Source organism: Ranitomeya imitator, chromosome 6 (assembly GCF_032444005.1).
Source record: "Ranitomeya imitator isolate aRanImi1 chromosome 6, aRanImi1.pri, whole genome shotgun sequence".
NCBI lineage: Eukaryota > Metazoa > Chordata > Amphibia > Anura > Dendrobatidae > Ranitomeya > Ranitomeya imitator.
Window position 1 is genome coordinate 88,153,438 of NC_091287.1, and position 22,204 is coordinate 88,175,641.

General features: G+C 44.2%; 1 protein-coding gene across 4 annotated transcripts in view; it reads left to right on the plus strand.

Annotated features, from left to right (window-relative positions):
* Window positions 1–22,204, plus strand: part of PALS2 (protein associated with LIN7 2, MAGUK p55 family member) — a 154,487-nt gene that overhangs the window by 119,857 nt on the left and 12,426 nt on the right. For all 4 annotated transcript variants that reach the window (XM_069729870.1, XM_069729867.1, XM_069729869.1 and 1 more), the window contains one exon: window positions 2,356–2,484. In XM_069729870.1, coding sequence (XP_069585971.1) covers window positions 2,356–2,484 — 129 coding nt within the window. The remainder of the gene's footprint in view (window positions 1–2,355; window positions 2,485–22,204) is intronic.

Here is a 22,204-nt window from a genome sequence, read left to right on the forward strand (position 1 = left end):
CTCTGCTTTACAGCATGTAAACCTCATACCACCAGCATATGTGTTAAGCCTGTATTGTAGGGACTTCACGGATTTAGTGCGAGTCTAAGGCTACTTTCACACTTCCATCTTTTCAGATCCGTCACAATCCGTTGATTTTTGAGAATGCCAGACCCTGCAAAAATTTTTTTGCAGGATCGTGCATTTTCCCATAGACATGTATTAGCTACGGATTGTGACAGATTGCCATCCGTTTCATCCGTCGTGCACTGGATCCGTCGTAAAATAGAGGTCCATCGTGCAGAGAAAACGTTCATTGTAACGTTTTTTGTGCACGTCGGAAAATCGGTCAGTGACGCATCCTGCGCTGCCCGTCGTCTGCTCCTATGGATGCCTATGGGCGCAGGGTCCGTCACTGACCGTCACACACAGGAATCCAGCGACGGATCCAGTTTTTCCCTTCTGAGCTTGCCCGGAAGGATTTTCAAGTCCGGGAAGAAAAACTCTCTCTCTCCCTTCCCCCTCCCTCTCTCTAATTAATTTTGCTTAATTGTATGTTTTGACATTCTTTTTGCAGTAAAATTCCTCCAAGCTAATGTGCAGAGCTAATCGACAATTATAGGAAATGTTTAGATACAGATATTGTGGTACAAGGGGGTTATACCAGAAGCTGCATGCAAAGGGTCACATACTTTTGCCATTCACAGGCATATGATATTAGATTATTTTTCCTTCCACAAAGACCAATATTTTGCAGAGATATAGAAAATCCAGAAGGGCTCATAATTTTTCATGCACTTTGGTAGCTCTTGCACAGCAGAGAGGCAGATTGATTCAGTCGGTGCCAGTGCAGCTGTAATAGCAGGACTTTCATAAATAAAAATAGATACCAGTAAAATTAATTGAGAAATCAGTAGGTAAATGTTTTTGAATATCCTTATTGAATCAGGAGCCCCATATAATGCTGCACAAATGGTGATTATAGCCCCAAAAGATGCTCCATAGAGATATTTGCCCCATATAATGCTGTACAAATGTTGATTATGGCCCCATAAGATGCTCCATAGAGATATTTGCCCCATATAATGCTGTACAAATGGTGATTATGGCCCCATAAGATGCTCCATAGAGATATTTGCCCCATATAATGTTGTACAAATGCTGATTATGGCCCCATAAGATGCTCCATAGATATTTGCCCCATATAATGCTGTACAAATGTTGATTATGGCCCCATAAGATGCTCCATAGAGATATGTGCCCCATATAATGCTGTACAAATGCTGATTATGGCCCCATAAGATGCTCCATAGATATTTGCCCCATATAATGCTGTACAAATGTTGATTATGGCCCCATAAGATGCTCCATAGAGATATTTGCCCCATATAATGCTGTACAAATGGTGATTATGGCCCCCATAAGATGCTCCATGGAGATATTTGCCCCATATGCTGTTGTTCCGATTTAAAAAAAAAAAATGACATTCTCACCTCTCATCGCTCAGGCCCGTCACTTTCAATATTCACCTGTCCTCGTTCTACCGCCCTGCGCCGCTGTGACACAGAAGACTGAGCATGGCGGTGGAATGACGACAGGTGAATATCGCGCAATGCTGCTCACCCTCCCCATTATACTCACCTGCTCCCGCCACGGTCCCTGGCAGCTTCCCTGATGGTCTTCTCTGGGCGCTGACATCATCTTCCAGCTTTGAGCGGTCACCGGTACCGCTCATTACAGTAATGAATATGCGGCTCCACCCCTATGGGAGTGGAGTCGCGTGCATATTCATTACTGTAATGAGCAGTACCATGTGACCGCTCAACGCTGGAAGAAGCTGTCAGCGCCCGGAGACCATCGGAGATGCAGGGACCGCGCTGGGAGCAGGTGAGTATGTCACAGCCACAGCTCCCACTTTCCCGCTGATCCCCTGGGACAATCACTCGAGTATAAGCTGAGAGGGGAACTTTCAGCCTAAAAAAATGGGCTGAAAATCTCGGCTTATACTCGAGTATATACGGTAGTTATTTTAATGCTCCCTTTCTTGCAGTCTACTCATCTCACATCAGCAGGGAGGAAGTAAAGAGCCATAGTAGTTTATCATGTACTCCTCAGTAAGTGACACATCATTGGAATCTGGGCCTCTCTTCCTACATTAAGCTGCGCTCAGATTGGGTAGCAAAACCGGGTGACACACTCTTTTTATTGAGATACTTTTCATCCATTTCTTAATAAATGCACTTATTTGTACATACTGTTTCTATACCACCACGTTGCCTTCGTATTCCTGGTGCAGGCAACTAGTAACTTCCAATGTATTAGTCGTTTCTTGTTTTTTATCGGTTTGTGTATTTTCATCATTTGTGCTTTCTACAGGCTTTAAAAGTCCTAAGGACGTCGGAGTTCATGCCATATGTAGTCTTCATTGCTGCTCCAGAGCTAGATACACTACGTGCCATGCATAAAGCTGTTGTCGATGCTGGAATTACCACAAAGCTTCTCACTGTAAGTGATTTTTTTTTTTAAATCAAACAAAATTGAACATATTATCAGATAATGTAATTGGTTCCACTGTTGCTTTTACCTGTTATATTTGGTTTATAACATTATTTCAGTCTTGTATATCTAACTTCTTGTGAATGCAAATTTGCCCACTAGAAGTAAAAAAAAAATTTAAAAAAAAAAATGGGGAATTAGTTTCATAATCCGGGAAGGACAGTGTGACATTGCACCTATTTGTATGTAGAGTTGTCAGACCTGTGCAATGAGGGATTATAAAAGAAAAAGTATATTTGACAATTGATAGCTTCTATTTTCATAAAAAAACCTTATTTTTTCCTATCGCCACGACAGCACCCACAACGAGAGAGGGGATCCGCCCACCTTCCGGACAGGAACCTACAGGTTAAAAAGGGGCGGTCCCCCTCGCCCTCCAGTTTGGGTTCCTGTCCGGACGGCGGGAGCCTACAGGTCTCGTTCACCTACCCGGGTCCGCCAAGCCTCTGTGCGGTGTCCAGGTGAGAACGGCAGAGTCGGGGGCCCGGAAGCAGCGTCGGGGGAAGTCCTGTGTTCAGCTTCCCCCCTCGTCTGGCAAGGAGCGGCATGGCCGAGCGTTCGAAGTGGCGTTCCCGGGGGAAGGCACGCCGCCTTGGGTCGTCCACACGCGCGCGACGCTGCGGGAGCAGGTCGGCGCTTATGACCCGGAAGTGATCTAACGACTTCCGGAGGAGGCCGGGAGGAGGAGCGCGGGACCTTTGAAAAGAAGGCAGCGCTTGGTGAGTGCTGTGCGGCAACATGTCTTCCACAGGAGACGCCGAACACTGACAGCTAGCAGAGCAGAGGAGCAGCAGCAGATCTCATAGTGGAGATGTGGCACGCGGGCAGCAGGACCCTGGCAACCCGACGTCACGTCGCACCTCACCCCCTCAGAAACCGGTACTCTAATTTCATCAGCAGTGGTGAGTGTTATATCTGAGCCACTGGCTGATACAGCTGTCTTCTATACTATGCTTTGTTATAGGGGAAGAAGGTCTCAAAGTCTAAACATAAGCAGTGTGCGTTATGCACGGAGCCACTACCTGACACCTATGTAAAGAAATTATGTCAGTCGTGTATATGCCGTACGTTAGAGGAAGAGGCCCCCCTCCGTGTATCGGATTTGAGGGAAGTAATTAGGGAAGAAATAAAATCTTCCCTTAAATCTAGGCGGCATGAGAAGAGTAGTATGGAAATGGTGTCCGATTCCAGCCCTTCGTTGCAAGAGGGCGAGTGCTCGGAGAGTTCATCACCATCCTCCTCAGATGAGGAGGGAAGGCCTTGCTTTGCCACCGATAATATGGAGACTTTAATTAAGGCAGTCCGTGCGACTATGGGTGTGGCTGAGAGTAAAGAACCGAAAACAACCCAGGAGCTTATGTTCGCAGGGCTGAGCCAGAGAAGTCGCAAAGCTTTCCCGGTGGTAGATACCGTTAAAGATCTGGTCAAACGGGAGTGGGACAAGCTGGATAAAGGGTTCTTACCTTCGGCCGCAAAAAGAAGGTACCCCTTTGAGGATGACACCTTATCCCAGTGGATGAAGATCCCAAAAGTAGATGCGGCAGTAGCCTCTACCTCGAAAACAGCCTCGCTACCATTAGAGGATGTAGGACTCCTTAAAGATCCTTCAGACAGGAAGGCTGACATGCTCCTTAAGAAGGTGTGGGAAGCATCATCTGGAGCCTTTAAGCCCGCAATCGCAGGCACCTGTACGGCAAGATCAGTTATGGTCTGGGTAACTCAGCTGGAAGAACAGCTTAAAGCTAAAGTACCCAGGGATAAATTGTTAAACTCCCTGTCTCAGGTCAGAGAAGGAGCGGCTTATCTAGCGGATGCCTCGATTGATTCCCTGAAATTGGCTGCAAGATCGGCGGGTCTCTCAAATGCAGCCCGACGGGCACTTTGGCTAAAGACCTGGAAGGGGGATGCTCAGGCAAAAGCCAAATTGTGCTCCATTCCGTGTAGGGGTGAGTACCTATTCGGCCCGCTGCTGGATGACATCTTTGCAAAGGCAGAAGACAGAAAGAAGGGTTTTGCTAAAACATTTAATCCCACTTTTAGGAATGCGTTCGGGAGACGCATGCCCTTCAGAAAATTCCAGTCAGACCAGCAGGGATATAATCGTGACTGGGAGACGTCGGACCAAAAGAAGAAAGGGTGGATACTATAAAAATCCTTCGTCTTTCTCAAGACGTAGACGTAATTACAGATAGAACAGATCTACCAGTAGGGGGAAGACTACGGTTCTTCTCAGCAGAATGGAAAAGGATAACTTCTAGCGCCTGGATAATGGGAGTAGTCGAGTCAGGATTAAAATTAGAATTTTTGAGAACTCCCCCAAAACATTTTGTTATAACATCACTGGACATTCCGGCCCAACAACAGGCCTTAGAATTAGAGATTCAACAATTGCTTACAAAGCGAGTTATTGAAGAAGTACCAAAACATGAGGAGAAGACGGGCTTTTATTCTCCGCTATTCTTAATCTCTAAACTTGATGGGTCCTTTAGGACTATCATAAATTTACGTAAATTGAATAAATATCTTCAGTACCACGCTTTTAAGATGGAATCCATTAAATCAACAACTAAGCTTTTGTTTCCTAGGTGCTACATGTCGGTCTTGGATCTAAAAGATGCGTACTACCATCTTCTAGTTCACAGAAATCACCAGCAATTCCTCAGGATGGCAGTATGGGTAAACCATCAGATTAAACATTTCCAATTTTTGGCAATGCCCTTTGGCCTGTCCATGGCACCTAGAGTTTTTACAAAGGTTGTGTCGGAAGTAATGGCCCATATCAGGGAAAAGGAAACCCTTGTAGTGCCCTATTTAGACGATTTTTTAATAGTCGGAAATTCAATTGCTCAGTGTACGTCTAGTGTAAATGCCATAATATCATCCCTACAGGAACTCGAATGGATAATCAATTGGGAAAAGTCAAAACTGGAACCCACAAGACGTCAAATGTTCCTAGGAGTTCTTCTAGACTCAGAAGATCAGTCATCCTTCCTACCAGAAGAGAAGAAGCAGAAGATCATTCAAAGGATCACGGCTGTAAGAAAAGTTCCAAACTTAAGTTTAAGAGATGCAATGTCTCTACTAGGATCTTTGACTGCGTGTATATCGGCGGTGAGTTGGGCTCAGGCTCATACCCGAATGCTTCAATACGAGGTTCTTGAAGCAGAGAAAGATCTTCACGGTGCTCTGAGCAGAAAGTTCAGTCTATCACCCGCCACTCTTCACGATCTCAGATGGTGGCTCAATCTGGCACATTTGTCAAAAGGAGTTCTCTGGACCATCACTCCGGACAACGTAATTACAACAGATGCCAGTCCGTTCGGTTGGGGAGCCCATATGGGAGACATTCTTACCCAAGGGCGATGGTCGATTCAAGAGTCCCAGAATTCCTCAAATCTAAGAGAGCTTGCTGCAGTCAAACAGGCTCTTCTTTGCTTACTACCATCCCTGAGGAATTCACATGTACAGATACAAACAGACAATATGACTGTGGTGGCCTACATCAATCATCGGGGGGGACAAGATCACGATCCCTAATGACCACTACAGCACAGATATGGTCTCTGGCCGAGAATCACTTACAATCCCTGTCGGCAGTTCATATAAAAGGGGAACTCAATATAGAGGCGGACTACCTCAGTCGCCATTCCCTTCGTCAGGGAGAGTGGTCCCTAAACCAACACATATTCGATCAAATAGTCAATCTGTGGGGATTGCCGATAATAGATCTATTTGCCACGAGGAAGAACAGGAAGGTCAGGAGGTTCGCATCCTTACACATAGCAGACCAACCATTCATAGTGGATTCCCTTCGTGTCCGTTGGGACTTCCAGCTGGCATATGCCTTTCCCCCAATGTGTCTGATTCCGATAGTTCTCAGGAAGATCCGGGAGGAAGGAGCCAGAGTGATCCTAATTGCCCCCTTCTGGCCCAGGAGGCCTTGGTTTTCTCTCCTCAGGACAATGTCTGTGACCGATCCCTGGGTGCTGCCAGTAGTTCCGGAACTTCTTTCTCAAGGTCCATTTCGTCATCCAAATTTGGAGACTCTTCACTTAACGGCTTGGAACTTGAGAGGGAGCTTCTGAAGGAGAGAGGGTTCTCTAATGCTTTAATTACTACCTTATTGAAAAGCAGGAAGGAGGTTACTACAAAGATCTATACAAAAATTTGGAAAAAATTCCTTATGTTTTATCAGCAACCATTAGGAGATAGGGCTCCGATTTCAGCTATTTTAGAATTCCTTCAGAAAGGCTGGGAATTGGGTTTAGCAGTCAACACTCTAAGAGTTCATGTTTCAGCCTTGGGAGCTCTATATAACAGTGATATAGCTGGTAATAGATGGGTTGCTAGGTTTATTAAGGCATGTCAGCGTTCTAACCCAATCCATATTGTAAGAATACCCCCTTGGGATCTAAATTTGGTGCTTGAGGCGTTGACCGAACCTCCTTTTGAGCCATTAGACTCTATTTCGATAAAGAATTTAACTTTAAAGACAGCTCTACTTTTAGCATTAACGTCTGCCAGGAGGGTCAGTGATATACATGCGTTATCAGTAGATCCTCCCTATCTAATAATTCTCCAGGATAAGATTGTCTTAAAGCCTGATCCTGCATATTTACCAAAAGTAGCAACTAAATTTCATAGAAGTCAGGAGATTTATTTACCATCTTTCTATGAAAATCCAGGTTCAGAAGAGGAGAAAAAATATCATACCCTAGATGTAAAGAGGGCGATATTAGAATACCTGGATAGGACACAAAGCTGGAGACAGAGTAGAGCTCTGTTTATTTCTTTCCAGAATCAGAAAAAAGGTTCTGGTGTCACGAAGAACTCTATCGCTAGATGGATTAGAGAAGCGATATGTCTTGCCTACTCTGCCAGGGGAGTAACACCACCAGAAGGCATCAGGGCGCACTCCACTCGGGCCATGGCATCATCCTGGGCGGAGAAGGCAGATGTCCCCATTGAAATGATATGTAAGGCGGCAACTTGGTCATCACCTTCCACCTTTTATAAGCACTATCGCCTTGATCTATCTGCTAATTCCAGCTTACAGCTTGGCCGTTCAGTACTTAGTGCTGTGGTCCCTCCCAGTTAAATAGTCTTTGAAAGTCTCTCGTTGTGGGTGCTGTCGTGGCGATAGGAAAACAGGTTTTTATGTACCGGTAATAGGATTTTACAGAGTCCACGACAGCACCCATACATTCCCCCCCGTATTTAGTTACTTATACCTGCACTCTGTTGGAAGGTGTGCCTTAGAGATCACTCTATAGAGGTGGTGGTATTTAGTAGTGTTTAAGATAATATTGTCATGTACTGATTCATTGGCGGTATCCCTTGTACTCTGGAACACAAACTGGAGGGCGAGGGGGACCGCCCCTTTTTAACCTGTAGGTTCCTGTCCGGAAGGTGGGCGGATCCCCTCTCTCGTTGTGGGTGCTGTCGTGGACTCTGTAAAATCCTATTACCGATACGTAAAAAACGGTTTCTGAATCCATGATGAACCTGTAACATTTGTGTGCTCGTATGAAATGTATAACCAGCATACTAATGTCCATTCATCTATTCACATGTATCAAAGGGAATCTGTCACCAGGTTTTTGCTACCAAATCTGGGAGCAGCATGATGTAGACCCTGATTCTAGTGACCCCTTACTGGGCTGCTTGCTGTAATTTTGTTTCATCAGCAGGAGATTATCACTAGAGGACTAGTAAACCTGCTGCCAGGTAGTCCTCCATATTCATGACCTCTGTATAACCTCACCCCTACCACTAATTGGCAACCTTCTGCCTATGCACAGTGTACACATAATTCTGCCAGTGGTGTGGGCGGGGCCTACCGAGCTCAGCATTTGGAGAACTGCTAGGTCTGCAGCAGATATAACCGAGACTTTATCAGAACTTCAGCATGCAGCCGAGTAGGTGATACATCGCTGGAATCAGCTTCTCAGACCCTACCTTGTGCTACTCTCATATGGGTGAGCAATAACCTGATGACCAATTTCTTTTCGATACATGTGTATACTGTTAATGGTAGAGGGCACTAGAACCTTCTCCCCCAGCAGACGGCGCCCGTACTGAGTGCACTGATGAGACGCCCGCTCACTGCTTCACTCTGTTAACCCCTTAATCCCATATGACGTACTATCCCGTCAAGGTGACCTGGGACTTAATTCCCAGTGACTGGATAGTACGTCATATGCGATCGGCCGCGCTCACGGGGGGAACGCGGCCGATCGCGGCCGGGTGTCAGCTGCCTATCGCAGCTGACATCCGGCACTATGTGCCAGGAGCGGTCACGGACCGCTCCCGGCACATTAACCCCCGGCACACCGCGATCAAAGATGATCGCGGTGTGCCGGCGGTGCAGGGAAGCATCGCGCAGGGAGGGGGCTCCCTGCGTGCTTCCCTGAGACGATCGGTACACGGTGATGTACTCACCGTGTACCGAGCGTCTTCTCCCTGCAGGCCCCGGATCCAAAATGGCCGCGGGGCTGCATCCGGGTCCTGCAGGGAGCACTTCCGGGTCAGGATCAGGCTGCAGCTGCAGCTCTAATCCTTCCCGACTGTATGTAAGATCACCGATCTGACAGTGTGCTGTGCACACTGTCAGATCGGTGATCTGTGATGTCCCCCCCTGGGACAAAGTGAAAAAGTAAAAAAAAAAATTTCCACACGTGTAAAAAAAAAAAAAAAAAAAAAAATTCCTAAATAAAGAAGAAAAAAAAAATATTATTCCCATAAATACATTTCTTTATCTAAAAAAAACAAAACAATAAAAGTACACATATTTAGTATCGCCGCGTCAGTAACGACCCAACCTATAAAACTGGCCCACTAGATAACCCCTTCAGTGAACACCGTAAGAAAAAAAAAAAAAGAGCCAAAAAACAACGCTTTATTATCATAACGCTGAACAAAAAGTGGAATAACACGCGATCAAAAAGACGGATATAAACCGCTGAAAACTTCATCTTGTCCCGCAAAAAACGAGCCACCATATAGCATCATAACCAAAAAAATAAAAAAGTTATAGTCCTCAGAATAAAGCGATGCCAAAATAATTATTTTTTCTATAAAATAGCTTTTATCGTATAAAAGCGCCAAAACATAAAAAAATGATATAAATGAGGTGTCGCTGTAATTGTACTGACCCGAAGAATAAAACTGCTTCATCAATTTTACCAAACGCGGAACGGTATAAACGCCTCCCCCAAAAGAAATTTATGAATAGCTGGTTTTTGGTCATTCTGCCTCACAAAAAATCAGAATAAAAAGCGATCAAAAACTGTCACGTGTCCGAAAATGTTACCAATAAAAACGTCAACTCGTCCCGCAAAAAACAAGACCTCACATGACTGTGGACCAAAATATGGAAAAATTATAGCTCTCAAAATGTGGAGACGCAAAAACTTTTTTGCTATAAAAAGCGTCTTTTAGTGTGTGACAGCTGCCAGTCATAAAAATCCGATATAAAAAACTCTATAAAAGTAAATCAAACCCCCCTTCATCACCCCCTTAGTTAGGCTAGGTTCACATTGCGTTAATGGGTTAACGCTAACGGACAGCGTTGCACGGCGAAAATGTCACAATTAACGCCGTGCAACGGGTCCGTTAGCACACCCATTGACAGCAATGTGATTTTCGGGTGTAGCGCATCGCTAGAGCGTGCCATTTTCGGTTCGCGCTAGCTTGCAGTGTCCGCGGCGCGCCCGAGGTCCGATCCCCGATCTTCCAGAGCGGGGACGTTAACGCGACCACTAAACGCGACACCTAAAAAGACATTGCGTTAGCGCAATCCGCTAGCGCTAAACGGATTTCCCTAACGCAATGTGAACCTAGCCTTAGGGAAAAATAATAAAATTAAAAAAAATGTATTTCCATTTTCCCGTTAGGGTTAGGGCTAGGGTTAGGGTAAGGGTTTGGATTACATTTACGGTTGGGATTAGGGTTGGGATTAGAATTAGGGGTGTGTCAGGGTTAGGTGTGTGGTTAGGGTTACAGTTGGGATTAGGGTTAGGGGTGTGTTTGGATTAGGGTTTCAGTTATAATTGGGGGGTTTCCACTGTTTAGGCACATCAGGGGCTCTCCAAACGCGACATGGCGTCCGATCTCAATTCCAGCCAATTCTGCATTGAAAAAGTAAAACAGTGCTCCTTCACTTCCGAGCTCTCCCTTGCGCCCAAACGGGGGTTTACCCCAACATATGGGGTATCAGCGTACTCGAGACTAATTGGACAACAACTTTTTGGGTCCAAGTTCTCTTGTTATCCTTGGGAAAATAAAAATTTGGGGGGCTAAAAATCATTTTTGTGGGGAAAAAAAAAGGATTTTTTATTTTCATGGCTCTGCGTTGTAAACTGTAGTGAAACACTTGGGGGGTTCAAAGTTTTCACAACACATCTAGATAAGTTCCTTGGGAGGTCTAGTTTCCAATATGAGGTCACTTGTGGGGGTTTGTACTGTTTGGGTACATCAGGGGCTCTGCAAATGCAACGTGACGCCTGCAGACCAATCCATCTAAGTCTGCATTCCAAATGGCGCTCCTTCCCTTCCGAGCTCTGCCATGTGCCCAAACAGTGGTTCCCCCCCACATATGGGGTATCAGCGTACTCAGGACAAATTGGACAACAACTTTTGGGGTCCAATTTATTCTGTTACCCTTGTAAAAATACAAAGCTGGGGGCTAAAAAAATCATTTTTGTGAAAAAAAAAGAATTTTTATTTTCACGGCGCTGCGTTATAAACTGTAGTGAAACACTTGGGGGTTCAAAGCTCTCAAAATACATCTAGATAAGTTCCTTAGGGGGTCTAGTTTCCAAAATGGTGTCACTTGTGGGGGGTTTTAATGTTTAGGCACATCAGTGGCTCTCCAAACCAACATGGCGTCCCATCTTAATTCCAGTCAATTTTGCATTGAAAAGTCAAATGGCGCTCCTTCCCTTCCGAGCTCTGCTATGCGCCCAAAAAGTGGTTTACCCCCACATATGGGGTATCGTCGCACTCAGGACAAATTGCACAACAACTTTTGTGGTCTAATTTATTCTCTTACCCTTGGGAAAATAAAAAATTGGGGGCGAAAAGATCATTTTTGTGAAAAAATAAGATTTTTTAATTTTTACGGCTCTGCATTATAAACTTCTGTGAAGCACTTGTTGGGTCAAAGTGCTCACCACACATCTAGATAAGTTCCTTAAGGGGTCTACTTTCCAAAATGGTGTCACTTGTGAGGGGTTCCAATGTTTAGGCACATCAGGGGCTCTCCAAACGCAACATGGCGTCCCATCTCAATTCCAGTCAATTTTGCATTGAAAAGTCAAATGGCGCTCCTTCCCTTCCGAGCTCTGCCATACGCCCAAACAATGGTTTACACCCATATATGGGGTATCAGCGTACTCGGGACAAATTGGACAACAATTTTTGAGGTCCAATTTCTTCTCTTACTCTTGGGAAAATAAAAAATTGGGGGTGAAAAGATCATTTTTGTGAAAAAATATGATTTTTTATTTTTACGGCTCTGCATTATAAACTTCTGTGAAGCAATTGGTGGGTCAAAGTGGTCACCACACATCTAGATAAGTTCCTTAGGGTGTCTACTTTCCAAAATGGTGTCACTTGTGGGGGGTTTCAATGTTTAGGCACATCAGTGGCTCTCCAAACGCAGCATGGCGTCCCATCTCAATTCCTGTCAATTTTGCATTGAAAAGTCAAATGGCGCTCCTTTCCTTCCGAGCTCTGCCATGCGCCCAAACAGTGGTTTACCCCCACATATGGGGTATCAGCGTACTCAGGACAGATTGTACAACAATGTTTGGCATCCATTTTATCCTGTTACCCTTGGTAAAATAAAACAAATTGGAGCTGAAATAAATTTTGTGTGAAAAAAAAGTTAAATATTCATTTTTATTTAAACATTCCAAAAATTCCTGTGAAACCCCTGAAGGGTTAATAAACTTCTTGAATGTGGTTTTGAGCACCTTGAGGGGTGCAGTTTTTAGAATGGTGTCACACTTGGGTTTTCTATCATATAGACCCCTCAAAATGACTTCAAATGAGACGTGGTCCCTAAAAAAAAAATGGTGTTGTAAAAATGAGAAATTGCTTGTCAACTTTTAATTCTTATAACTCCCTAACAAAAAAAAAATTTGGTTCCAAAATTGTGCTGATGTAAAGTAGACATGTGGGAAATGTTACTTATTAAGTATTTTGCGTGACATATCTCTGTGATTTAAGGGCATAAAAATTTAAAGTTGGAAAATTGTGAAATTTTCAAAATTTTCGCCAAATTTCCGTTTTTTTCACAAATAAACGCAAGTTATATCGAATAAATTTTACCACTAACATGAAGTACAATATGTCACGAGAAAACAATGTCAGAATCACCGGGATCCGTTAAAGCGTTCCAGAGTTATAACCTCATAAAGGGACAGTGGTCAGAATTGTAAAAATTGGCCCGGTCATTAACGTGCAAACCACCCTCGGGGCTTAAGGGGTTAAAAAGTTAGCAAAGCAGCGAAAGCAATTTCTATCTATTAAAGCCCTAGTTTGAGGTCTTGGCACCATTAGTCGGACAGTGTGACATTGCAGCTGTTAGTGTGCGACATGTCCCAATGGCGTGTGTTCACTACGTGCCCTCTTAGGCTATTTTCACACTTTGCGGATTTTGCTGCGGATCCGCAGCGGATTTGACCGCTGCGGATCCGCAGCAGTTTCCCATGAGTTTACATTTCAATGTAAACCTATGGGAAACAAAAAACGCTGTGCACATGCTGCAGAAAAATCCGCGCGGAAACGCTGCGGATTACATTCCGCAGCATGTCACTTCTTTTCTGCGGATTTTCAGCTGCTCCAATAGAAAACTGCAGTTGAAAATCCGCAGAAGAAAACGCAGTAAAAACCGCGATAAATCCGCAGTGAAAACGCGCTGCGGTTTTCACTGCGGATTTTGGAATTCTGCTGCGGAAAAATCCGCAGTGGAATCTGCAAAGTGTGAACATAGCCTAACAGTGCCTGGCACAATGTAGTAATGTTACTTTCTATAGTGGCAGCTTCACCAGAGGCGCGATCAGGTCCTGTGTAACAAAGCGATCCGCCACGTTTCATCAGGAGATCGCTATGCTCTCAAGCACAGTCTCCTATAATACCGTTCTACCTCCTCAAGTAGCAGTGTTCGCTCACGAGGACGATCCAGAAATGCCATCGATCCTTACAATGAAGGGGCCACACTGCTGGTTAAGGGGGTCTTCCAGTTTTAGCTTAAAAAGCCTTCTCACTATGTAAAGTTTTACGTTTTTCTTATAAACTGTTTCTCGCCGTTTTCAACATTTCTTTTCTGTCTGTGAATAAGAGCAAATTAGTTTTTCTTTCGGCAAGAGCGCTTTCTCGCAGGCGCCATGTAGGAGAGGTAGCCGCTCTACAAGTCATTGTCTGGCCGTACGATGAGTACATCTGCACCTCGGCAAAGCAATTTCAGTCCAATTTGCATTTAGCTGGTCTATTCGATTTATTAGAAGACCTGTGTAATTTTTATTGTATTGGGGCCTGTAGCCAAAATGCTGGTTACAGTAGTAAAATCGTCCTGACCTTTTCCCATCAGTATTACTTATTTACAGCAAGAAATCTGATGGAATCATAGCCATATTGGTATTACTACTAGATACCGGGAAGCTGTCAGCTGCTTAACTTACGGGCAGCATGTTACAGAGCAGCAGTTATGCAGAGAAAAAATTCTGTACTTTATTTAATTCGTTGACATCTGTAATCGTTGTCTGTTGGACTGATCTTCTCAATGATTGACAGCTCTTGCAGTGTCGGTGTGCATATAGAGATGGCGGTCTGTCTCTTGGTAAGGTGACCCAGAATGAGCAGGGATTTTAGTGAATAAAATAGGAGTCCTCCTATGTACGGATCAATGTGGCGTTTCATCCTCTTTCTGCTCTGTGCGCTCTGCTGCATCTTGGATGGGGGCACAAGCTAAGTGCCATTGAAACTTGCGTTGTCCAGTCCACAAAGGTTGAGTGTTTTTTTTTTTTTTTGAGGTTTTACTTCATGGGACGAGCACAATGACTTACATTAATGTACGATCTGTTTTGCATATTGAGAGCACACTAAGCGCAAATACAAGTATGTTCTTCTGAAGATACACAAAGTCTTTTCCCTCAAATCCATACGTCAGTCGACCTTTATTCTTTAAAAGGCCTTTATTGGCAGCCGAGCAGTGAAGGACTTGGATGCATGCGATGGAGCATTGCCCTGTATAATAATCATGGTTTTCTTAAAAGACACACACTTTTTCTTGTACCACTGCTTGAAGAAAATGTCTTTAAAAAAAAAAAAAAAAAATACTGGCAGGAGGTTTGGGAGTTAATTTTGAGTCTATCCCTCAACTCAATAAGGTCCAACCAGCTCATCTTTAATATTACCAGCCCATAGCAGTACCTCACCTCCACCTGATCCATCTGGTCTGTCAAGAATCAATCTCCTCTCATCTGTCCATAAGCTCTGAATAATCTGTCTTTGGCTTTTAAATGGCCCCGTCTTGACATTTCACCTTCTGTGTCTTTATCAGTGGTGGTTGGGTTCCAGCCCTCCTGACCTCGGCAGTGTCTCTGCGCACTGAACACGTTGTACTTCTGGGCCTCCATGGAGGCTGCAGCTCTGCAATATGACAAAACTGGAGGATAATGGGCCCTTGGTCGCTTCACATTTTTCTTTATTTTTTTCCTCCACACAGTTTTTATGACCCTTTTTGACTGTTTGCAACAAAAACTTTTGATGGTTCTGTGGTCAAACCCCAATATCTTGGCAGTTTCAAGACTTCTGCATCCCTCTGTAAGTCTTATCAATTTTTGACTTTTCAGTGTTGGTTAAATCTTTCTTGGCCCATTTTGCCTGAGGAAAACAATCTGCCTAATAATTCTGCACACTGTGTATCCTTAGGCCTCACCCTCCCATTACAGAAATTCACATCACCTGATGCGTCATTCAAAAAGAATTCAAGTTTATACAGCTTAGAGTTGGAAAATCTAAGCTGTATAAATATATGGTCAAAATACTCAGTAGCCTAATAATTCAATGTCTATTATGTATTATTCTATGTATTATGTCATAGATGAAAAGTACCAGGAATGATGTGCATTTTTTGTCGTCTTCACACAGTCATGCACCCCTCTGTGCTAAACTGAGCCGTAAAACAGCACATGTATAGTCACTAAATGCTTACACCTAATACAAGTGGTGTTGTGCCCTGAGCCCAGTACGATTTCTCCAGGGCCGCTGGTCTTGGACATTGATGGTCACTTTGCCGCTTGTTGGGAAATGATTAAACGTTGTAATTGAACACAAACGCCATAAACCGCTCTGTGCCGCGCAAACAAGCAGCCTGCTGTAATTGTTCATTTGCTGCCTATTAACAAGTATACGCTTAATTACAATTTCTAATTTAACACAAATTAGGAGGCCTAGAGCACTGCTTTGCCAATTTGGACATTACCGGCAGATTGATTTTACAGCGTCAGATCATTTTTTATGATAGTTGGAAAACAGCAGCTTGGGGCCGACCAGATCACATGGGTCTTGTTGGCATATCTTAGTTGATAAGACTTGAACCCTTTTCTCTTCCTTATGCCCCCCGCTTTGTATTTTTTACTCAAAAAATGCCTCACACTTACATTTATTGACACATTTTATGACCAGTTGGTTATTCTCTCTTTGGGCACAGATAAGTTTATGAACTACTAGACACAGACTTCATAAATTATGGAGTCTGCAATACCCCTTTATCACCTATCCACTGGATAGCTGCTCATAGATGTCAGTTTATGGTACTGGCAAAGACAGCCGAGCAAAGCGGGAATCCTTGTGCCTTTTAGTGCCATGATCTGTGTGTGCAAACATACGCTCCACTCGGCTACTCTTCCACTCGACTCGGCTACTCTTCCACTCGGCTACTCTTCCACTCGACTCGGCTACTCTTCCACTCGGCTACTCTTCCACTCGACTCGGCTACTCTTCCACTCGACTCGGCTACTCTTCCACTCGACTCGGCTACTCTTCCACTCGACTCTGCTACTCTTCCACTCGACTCTGCTACTCTTCCACTCGACTCTGCTACTCTTCCACTCGACTCTGCTACTCTTCCACTCGACTCTGCTACTCTTCCACTCGACTCTGCTACTCTTCCACTCGACTCGGCTACTCTTCCACTCGACTCGGCTACTCTTCCACTCGACTTCTCTTCTTCCACTCGACTCCTCTTCTTCCACTCGACTCCTCTTCTTCCACTCGGCTCCTCTTCTTCCACTCGGCTCCTCTTCTTCCACTCGGCTCCTCTTCTTCCACTCGGCTCCTCTTCTTCCACTCGGCTCCTCTTCTTCCACTCGGCTCCTCTTCTTCCACTCGACTCCTCTTCTTCCACTCGGCTCCTCTTCTTCCACTCGGCTCCTCTTCTTCCACTCGGCTCCTCTTCTTCCACTCGGCTCCTCTTCTTCCACTCGGCTCCTCTTCTTCCACTCGGCTCCTCTTCTTCCACTCGGCTCCTCCTCTTCCACTCGGCTCCTCCTCTTCCACTCGGCTCCTCCTCTTCCACTCGGCTCCTCCTCTTCCACTCGGCTCCTCTTCTTCCACTCGGCTCCTCTTCTTCCACTCGGCTCCTCTTCTTCCACTCGGCTCCTCTTCTTCCACTCGGCTCCTCTTCTTCCACTCGGCTCCTCTTCTTCCAATCGGCTCCTCCTCTTCCACTCGGCTCCTCTTCTTCCACTCGGCTCCTCCTCTTCCACTCGGCTCCTCCTCTTCCACTCGGCTCCTCTTCTTCCACTCGGCTCCTCTTCTTCCACTCGGCTCCTCTTCTTCCACTCGGCTCCTCCTCTTCCACTCGGCTCCTCTTCTTCCACTCGGCTCCTCTTCTTCCACTCGGCTCCTCTTCTTCCACTCGGCTCCTCTTCTTCCACTCGGCTCCTCCTCTTCCACTCGGCTCCTCCTCTTCCACTCGGCTCCTCCTCTTCCACTCGGCTCCTCCTCTTCCACTCGGCTCCTCTTCTTCCACTCGGCTCCTCTTCTTCCACTCGGCTATTCTTCCACGCAGTCAGCAGAGAACAGAGATCACAGAGGCGCAGTTTAGATTCTTGTGACCACGAAGAATATTCTGCATCCATTGCTTACTATGTTTATATACATATTCACCTAAACATACCGCTGCACGTCGGATGGAAGTCTTGTGGGTGTCAGATCTACTGGTGGTCCTTTTTAATTTGCCTTGTTTCTCCTGAATTAACCTGCTCTTGTCGGCTTCTTTTTTATTGATGTGTGCGGCAGGAGGATTACTGACATGTTTTCTTCAGCCGCCTCTTTTGTCAGTTCTGTCTCTTTTGGAGCATTTTACAATAGGAGAGCGTTTCTTCTCTCAAGGACTTAGTTTCACAGTTTGGTCTTTTTAAACAGAAGCGGTGAACCGTGCGGCTGCGGCTTCCTCCTCTGCTCAGCGCCATTCTGTGCATAAATCCTCCTAATCCTGAAGGATACGTTCAGAGATCTTTGTATCCAGGGTGTGCACTGTATGAGCTGTTATCAGCGGTCATCTGCCTCGGATGTGTAATTCCCCGTACCTACAGCTATGACTGCTGCCATGTTGGCAATATTTCTTTTTACTATGATGTGCTTTACTCAAGTTTTCTTTTAAACTTTAATGATCTGAATGTTTCCTCCGGGCAAGTTCTGAACATTATTCTAGTTTTTTTTATTTATAAGTTTCTTCCTTTTAGTATTAACAAAAAAAATTAGTTCTTTACCCACAAATGACCCATTGTTTCTTGACAGCATGTCCTCTCTACAAAAATGGCACACTTTAATTAGTTGAAGAAAAGACCATGTAAAACCTTTTTGGAAATACATATTAGAAAGTATTTTTTTTGCCCAGGATTTGTCGGTCAAGAAAATGTTGGTAAAAATATATTGAAATTGTTTTTTTTAATAATATTTTTTATAAATTATAATTTGACCTTGAATTTCCTATTGTTGGGCAGTACAATTGTAATCAAGGTTTCTCAGAATGTAAAGATATCGGGGAAAGTGACAAAGCTAAGCTGATCTAAAAATCTGCTGCATAATCTGCATATGCTCCATTCACTTTCTAGTATTGTCATATTGCAGAATGTTAGTGCAGATTCAGTCCATAAATCTAGGACTAATGCGCCAAACGTGCACAATGCTTTTATGACTGCTTGGTCTCCTAAAAGAAAAGGCTACAAATGATTCCTACCAATCACTAGCTTATCCTATGTGCAGTGTTGAGACTATTTATTATTGTGGTAAGGCTACTTGCCATTGGGCAAGGCTAGTCCAATACTATGGTCCATAACGTAGAAATGCTTGAGCTGCACAATGAATATCTGTTGAGTTCTTGGCTTCGGGGACATTGTACGTTCGTAGGATATAGTGTGCGATTGGTAGATGATCCAGCAATTGTTCATATTGCTGGTCCCAAAAGTGCATGTTCTGTTCTGTTCTATGATAACAAATGTTTGGACATGAGCGGTTGATGAGTCATAATTAGTGGTGAGTGAACATGCTCGGATTAGGTCTCATCAGAGCATGTTCAGGTGCTAAGAGTGTCTTCGGGGTGCTCGAATAATGTGTTTGAGACCCTACGGCTGCTGCAACACATGAAGGGATTGCCTAACACACAGGCATGCAATCCTGCATAATAATAATAATATAATTTTTATTTATATAGCGCCAACATATTCCGCAGCGCTTTACAAATTATAGAGGGGACTTGTACAGACAATAGACATTACAGCATAACAGAAATACAGTTCAAAACAGATACCAGGAGGAGTGAGGGCCCTGCTCGCAAGCTTACAGACTATGGGGAAAAGGGGAGACACGAGAGGTGGATGGTAACAATTGCTTTAGTTATTCGGACCAGCTATAGTGTAAGGCTCAGGTGTTCATGTAAAGCTGCATGAACCAGTATGTAGCAGTACAGACACAGAGGGCTAATACTGCATAAAGTGTATGAGAACATGATGCGAGGAACCTTTTTTTTTTTTTTTTTTTTTTTTATTATTATTATTATAAATAGGCCACACAGGGATCGTTAGGTTAATGCATTGAGGCGGTAGGCCAGTCTGAACAAATGAGTTTTTAGGGTACGCTTAAAACTGTGGGGATTGGGGATTAATCGTATTAACCTAGGTAGTGCATTCCAAAGAATCGGCGCAGCACGTGTAAAGTCTTGGAGACGGGAGTGGGAGGTTCTGATTATTGAGGATGCTAACCTGAGGTCATTAGCGGAGCGGAGGGCACGGGTAGGGTGGTAGACTGATACCAGGGAGGAGATGTAGGGTGGTGCTGAGCCATGGAGTGCTTTGTGGATGAGGGTAGTAGTTTTGTACTGGATTCTGGAGTGGATGGGTAGCCAGTGTAATGACTGGCACAGGGTAGAGGCATCGGTGTAACGGTTGGTGAGGAATATGATCCTGGCTGCAGCATTCAGGACAGATTGGAGCGGGGAGAGTTTTGCAAGAGGGAGGCCGATTAGTAGAGTTACAATAGTCCAGACGAGAATGAATAAGTGAAACAGTCAGAGTTTTTGCAGAGTCGAAAGTAAGAAAAGGGCGAATTCTAGAAATGTTTTTGAGATGCAGGTAAGAAGAGCGAGCCAGTGATCGGATGTAGGGGGTGAATGAAAGGTCAGAATCAAGGATGACCCCAAGGCAGCGGGCATGTTGCTTTGGAGTAATGGTGGAACCGCACACGGAGATGGCAATGTCAGGCAAAGGTAGGTTAGTAGAGGGAGAGAACACGAGGAGTTCAGTTTTTGACAGGTTTAGTTATAGATAGAGGGAGGACATGATGTTAGAGACAGCGGTAAGACAATCACTGGTGTTTTCTAAAAAGGCAGGCGTGATATCAGGAGCAGAAGTGTATAATTGGGTGTCGTCAGCATAGAGATGGTACTGGAAACCAAATCTACTGATTGTTTGTCCAATAGGGGCAGTATACAACGAGAAGAGTAGGGGGCCTAGGACTGATCCTTGAGGAACCCCAACAGTAAGGGGAAGGTGAGAGGAGGAGGAACCAGCAAAACATACAGTGAAGGATCGGTCAGAGAGATAGGAGGAGAACCAGGAGAGAACGGTGTCCTTGAGGCCGATGGAGCGGAGCATAGTGAGGAGGAGCTGATGATCCACAGTGTCGAATGCTGCAGAGAGATCCAAGAGAATTAGCATGGAGTAGTGACCATTAGATTTAGCTGTTAGTAGGTCATTAGAGACTTTAGTGAGGGCAGTTTCAGTAGAGTGTAAAGAGCGGAAGCCAGATTGAAGAGGGTCGAGAAGAGAGTTATCTGAGAGTTAGGACTCACTACGAGGTTTGCCGTGAAGGGGCAGTGGGCTTCATACAGTCTGATCAGAATGTTAAACTGAAAACCTCATATTCAGTTATATTAATTTTTGCCTAGCGGCTTTAGATCAACGTATGATTTTGGGATGTGCGGTTCATGCTCTTTTTTTTCTTTTTTTTTTTTTTTTCTTTTGTGCAAAGAGTTATCTGAGAGATAGCGGGTAAGACGGGAGTGGACCAGGCGTTCGAGGAGTTTAGAGATGAAGGGAAGATTAGAGACAGGTCTATAATTAGCGGCACAGTTTTGATCGAGGGATGATTTTTTAAGTAATGGATGTATGATGGCATGCTTAAATGAGGAGGGAAAAATACCGGAAGTGAGGGAAAGGTTGAATATTTTTGTTAGGTGAGAGGTGACAGCCGTGGGGTCCCGAACATATTAAAAAATGGAAAATTAAATAAAATCAATAATTTTATTAAACCGTGTTTTAAAAAACGGGAATAAAAAAGCAGGAAAGACCGTATTAGGGGACGGCAATATATCAAGAGAGCCAACAATGGCTACCGCTCAAAATTGTCACAAAAGTGTCAATATAATAATGAATCATAATCAATAAACACCTTAATAATGAACAAGCATAAGTGACAAAATGCTGACCAAGAGCCCTTCAAAATAATGGAGACCAAAGAGAATGACACCCCCCCCTTACAGGATAAATACTAGGCACTGGCAGCCCACTGGTAACACAAATCGTGTGAATGAACAAATCTTAAAGGGAAGGTGCCATCAAAAAAAATTTTTTTTCAGAAATTGTAAAAATGTAAAGAATTAATGATTACATTTTCTTAAAAAATATTATCATTTGTTTATAATTTAGTAAAATATGAAAAATAATTTGAAAAGTTTTGGAATTTCCACTTTTAAACACTAGGGGGAGCAGCTGCTGAAATTTCAGAAAAACCTAGTGTACAAATAGCTCACATTACAGCACTGCAGTAATTATGGGCGGAGTCTGCTGACCTGTGTGATGTCTCCTCTCCTCCCCTTCTGGGTGTTTGCTAAGGGATTAGAGAGGATGATATTCACGAACCCAGTGAGCAGCCATTTTGTTGGTGACTGCAGAGTATGGCTGCCGTCACACTATCAGTATTTGGTCAGTATTTTACCTCAGTATTTGTAAGCAAAAACCAGGAGTGGAACAAATAGAGGAAAAGTATAATAGAAACATATGCACCACTTCTGCATTTATCACCCACTCCTGGTTTTGGCTACAAATACTGAGGTAAAATACTGACCAAATAATGATAGTGTGACGGCAGCCTTATA